This window comes from Hydractinia symbiolongicarpus, chromosome 5 (genome assembly GCF_029227915.1).
Source record: "Hydractinia symbiolongicarpus strain clone_291-10 chromosome 5, HSymV2.1, whole genome shotgun sequence".
In the NCBI taxonomy this organism is placed as follows: domain Eukaryota; kingdom Metazoa; phylum Cnidaria; class Hydrozoa; order Anthoathecata; family Hydractiniidae; genus Hydractinia; species Hydractinia symbiolongicarpus.
In genome coordinates this window covers 6,786,701-6,790,036 of record NC_079879.1, presented here as the reverse complement: position 1 = coordinate 6,790,036, position 3,336 = coordinate 6,786,701, and the positions used below count along the sequence as shown (strand labels likewise).

At 35.6% G+C, this 3,336-nt stretch overlaps 1 protein-coding gene across 1 annotated transcript; it reads left to right on the top strand.

Annotated features, from left to right (window-relative positions):
• Positions 1-293: 293 nt before the first annotated feature.
• LOC130645930 (uncharacterized) lies at positions 294-2,203 on the top strand. The gene is made up of 4 exons (XM_057452056.1): positions 294-395; positions 1,330-1,753; positions 1,882-1,970; positions 2,122-2,203. Exons 1-3 carry the CDS (start codon positions 294-296, stop codon positions 1,956-1,958), a joined length of 603 nt encoding a protein of 200 aa, XP_057308039.1. The 3' UTR covers positions 1,959-1,970; positions 2,122-2,203.
• Positions 2,204-3,336: the final 1,133 nt, after the last annotated feature.

The following is a 3,336-nucleotide window of genomic DNA, read 5'->3' as shown; positions in this document are numbered from 1 at the left end:
GTATTTACTCAAGCAACAATATTAGTGAGGGTAAGAAAGAAAGCATTTAGTTATAAAAGATTTTGAAAAATGTGTGTCTATTTAAAAATATCTAAACCACATTGTGGGCTTTTAAGGAGTTTCTATTGCAGGATAGGCAATATTTAAATGTCCTTCTACTCTGAAAAGTAAATGTCAAACTTTTAAGGTGGCTATAGCTTGCTCTCCCGGATCTACAGAAGAGTCTTTACTAGCTTAAAAAGTACGGAGCATTTTCCTGTTGCTTACTCAGATGTTTGTACTAGATTCTGACAATGATATACTTGTCAGAGGTAAAAACAAAAAATTCGCTGAAAAGAAGATATGATACAGGATTCTTTAACTGCATCGTCAAAGAGTTAAAAGTGGAAGATTTGGTCAGTTTTAAATAATTTTTTGGGATGGATGTGACTCTAGAGGAAAGATCTTCCAAGCTGTGGTTGTTAGTTCATTCTGACATGGATGGAGCTATTTAGTTGTTAAAGCGAAGGGATAATATTTTTGTTTTTTTCAAAAGGTTTCGAAACTTTTAAAGAAAGTTTATTCAAAGCCAATTTGAAACAATATTACGAGGAATTTGTCACGTTACATTTCAGCAACTACAAGTAATATGTTAATCAAAAAGAATGTTATGTTGATGTTTTTGTCAACCAATTGTACGTTTTGCTTGGGCCTTTCTTATTGATTGATTATAGATTAATGAGTTTCTATAATTTATGTGGGAGTACTTTCTTTTCCGCCATTTACAAGATTTCTGATTACGTCATAGAGAAAGTGTTGATTCAGAGTTTCAACCATGTCGATTCATTCCACATCTGTTTCGTTTCCAGTTTAGAAGAAAAAGAAAGTAAAAGTTATCACTAGGACGGGTTGATTAACATTGTGCATAGCATAAATAACCATTTCTACTTTTTTTGATGTCAGAACGGGAAATAAAAATAATTATTATAGTCCAGGAGCTCATAACAGAACTTTAGGTCCCATTTTCTACAAAAGGTTTGACCCTCTAAATAGGTTGGTAGTATCACGGACAATAAAAATCACATGGTCAGCTGACCCAATTTGGGGGCGTTTGGGTCCCAGGCCCCTAAAATTACCCTAATTCGAGACTCCTATTTGGTCCCATAATTCTCAAAGCTTAAAAGTTAGTAACGTGTGTCATTATATGAGAGAATCTGAAAAATGATAAAGCTTACCGAAAAATTGGGTCTTAAGACTGGGTCAGACCCCCCTCAAAGACCATATTTAGGACCTTAATTTGTCCCCATAAGCTACAAACTCCAAATTTTGCACAAACATTCTCTAACATAGTGTAATGTCAGTGGTCATAAAGCTGACCAAAAATTTGGGTCTCTTGGCCTAGTCAGACCGCGTCTCGCCCCATATGGAAAAAGGAATCTATCATCTGTAGATGAAGCTAGGTTGGTAATGTTTTTGGAAAAGTATAAACCAAAAGGAGAAAATGAAGCAATTTCCTGTGTTAAAAAGTTTGATGGAAGTTCTCTACCACCTTGTTTACGAGTGTTGCGTCAAAAGATTTATCGAACAAAGTATGTTGCACAGTTATGGATGTCATCAATAACGTCCGAGCCTCCAAATCACCTTCCTGAAGACATGGGTTGGCTGCTGAAAGATGGCAGCTATATCATTAAGTGGTACGAAGGCGAAATGTCTCCAAAAGCAGTAGATGTCACCAGCAATGAAAATTATTATGGATTCTCCAGAGAAGTAGAAGGTAAAATTTTGGATATTAAGTTTTACAATCTAGTCACTTAGTTTTTTAATTATTACTCGGAAGCAATTCTTTATTTCCGCTACTGCCGCCGCTATTTTAAATATTAAAAGTATTTCATTCTCCTTAAGATTTTGAAGGGTTTGATGAACTGTCAAGTGATGACGATTCAGACAGTGATGACGAAACTAGTGACGAAGACGTGTAATGATAATTTAAGGTTAGATTTTTTTTGTGGGATATGACAAAAAATTTACAGAATAGGATTCAATGTCATATATTCTAGAACTGAGTAACCTTTTTAATATTTTTTAATGTTGTATTGTAGTTTAAACTAGATCTTATGACTGAATGACATTTCTCATCTTTAGATGCTGATGCAGAACAATATCAATCATGCTGCTATAACCTATTGTACATATTTATATTTTATTAAATGCTATCAGAGCATTTCTTTTTTAATTTGATATCGCTAACTATTGTCTGACCTGATCAAGAGACCGTAATTTTTGGTTTGCTTTTTGCCAAATCACAATAGTCTTACAAAATTTTAAGTTTGTACCTTATGAGGTCTAATTTGAGTCCCTGTTCAGATCTTTGTCTGACCTGCTGATAGGACCGCATTTTTTGGTAAGCTCGACCATTTATGTATTACATAGTTAGTATAGAACACAAATATTGAGTTTGGGCTTTGTAGTCATTGGTTTTTTTTACCCTCTAAAAGTTGTTTAAAATAGGGATTTGGGGCGAGACTTGGTCTGACTAGGCCAAGAGACCCAAATTTTTGGTCAGCTTTATGACCACTGACATTACACTATGTTAGAGAATGTTTGTGCAAAATTTGGAGTTTGTAGCTTATGGGGACAAATTAAGGTCCTAAATATGGTCTTTGAGGGGGGTCTGACCCAGTCTTAAGACCCAATTTTTCGGTAAGCTTTATCATTTTTCAGATTCTCTCATATAATGACACACGTTACTAACTTTTAAGCTTTGAGAATTATGGGACCAAATAGGAGTCTCGAATTAGGGTAATTTTAGGGGCCTGGGACCCAAACGCCCCCAAATTGGGTCAGCTGACCATGTGATTTTTATTGTCCGTGATACTACCAACCTATTTAGAGGGTCAAACCTTTTGTAGAAAATGGGACCTAAAGTTCTGTTATGAGCTCCTGGACTATTATGTTTTGTTTATTTTCTATTTTAACAAAAATAGGTAACAAAATTTCCCTTTATTCCCTAACGCCTAAAAACATTAAAAAAACTAGGGGGGAGGGGGGAGGGGGACACAATTTCCAAAGGGGGGCTTAGGCATAGTGGTAGATTTTGAGATTTTAGTGGCAATCAACGAGTGAGTTGCCGAAACAGATGGGTTCCAGGGGATGCTGTAAGCCACCTAGTAGGGTACAGGGGCGAAATCCCTAGAAGCCAACGCATATTTAAAGGCTATAATTAACGAGGCAGATTCTCTGGTTGGATAACAACAATTTTCATGCAGTGATAGAGACACTTATTGGCATAAAATAAAAAATTATTATTAAGCAAAAGAGTGTGTGGGGGGAATGCCACCATCTGCTTAAAATTCAATT

Bases quoted from the DNA above. Each gene is read 5' to 3' on its own strand.
- LOC130645930 (XM_057452056.1), top strand. From the start codon at position 294: ATGATATACTTGTCAGAGGTAAAAACAAAAAATTCGCTGAAAAGAAGA. The intron at 396-1,329 runs GTCAGTTTTAAA...TCTCTAACATAG, and splicing joins AGTTAAAAGTGGAAGATTTG to TGTAATGTCAGTGGTCATAA. The intron at 1,754-1,881 runs GTAAAATTTTGG...ATTCTCCTTAAG, and splicing joins ATTCTCCAGAGAAGTAGAAG to ATTTTGAAGGGTTTGATGAA.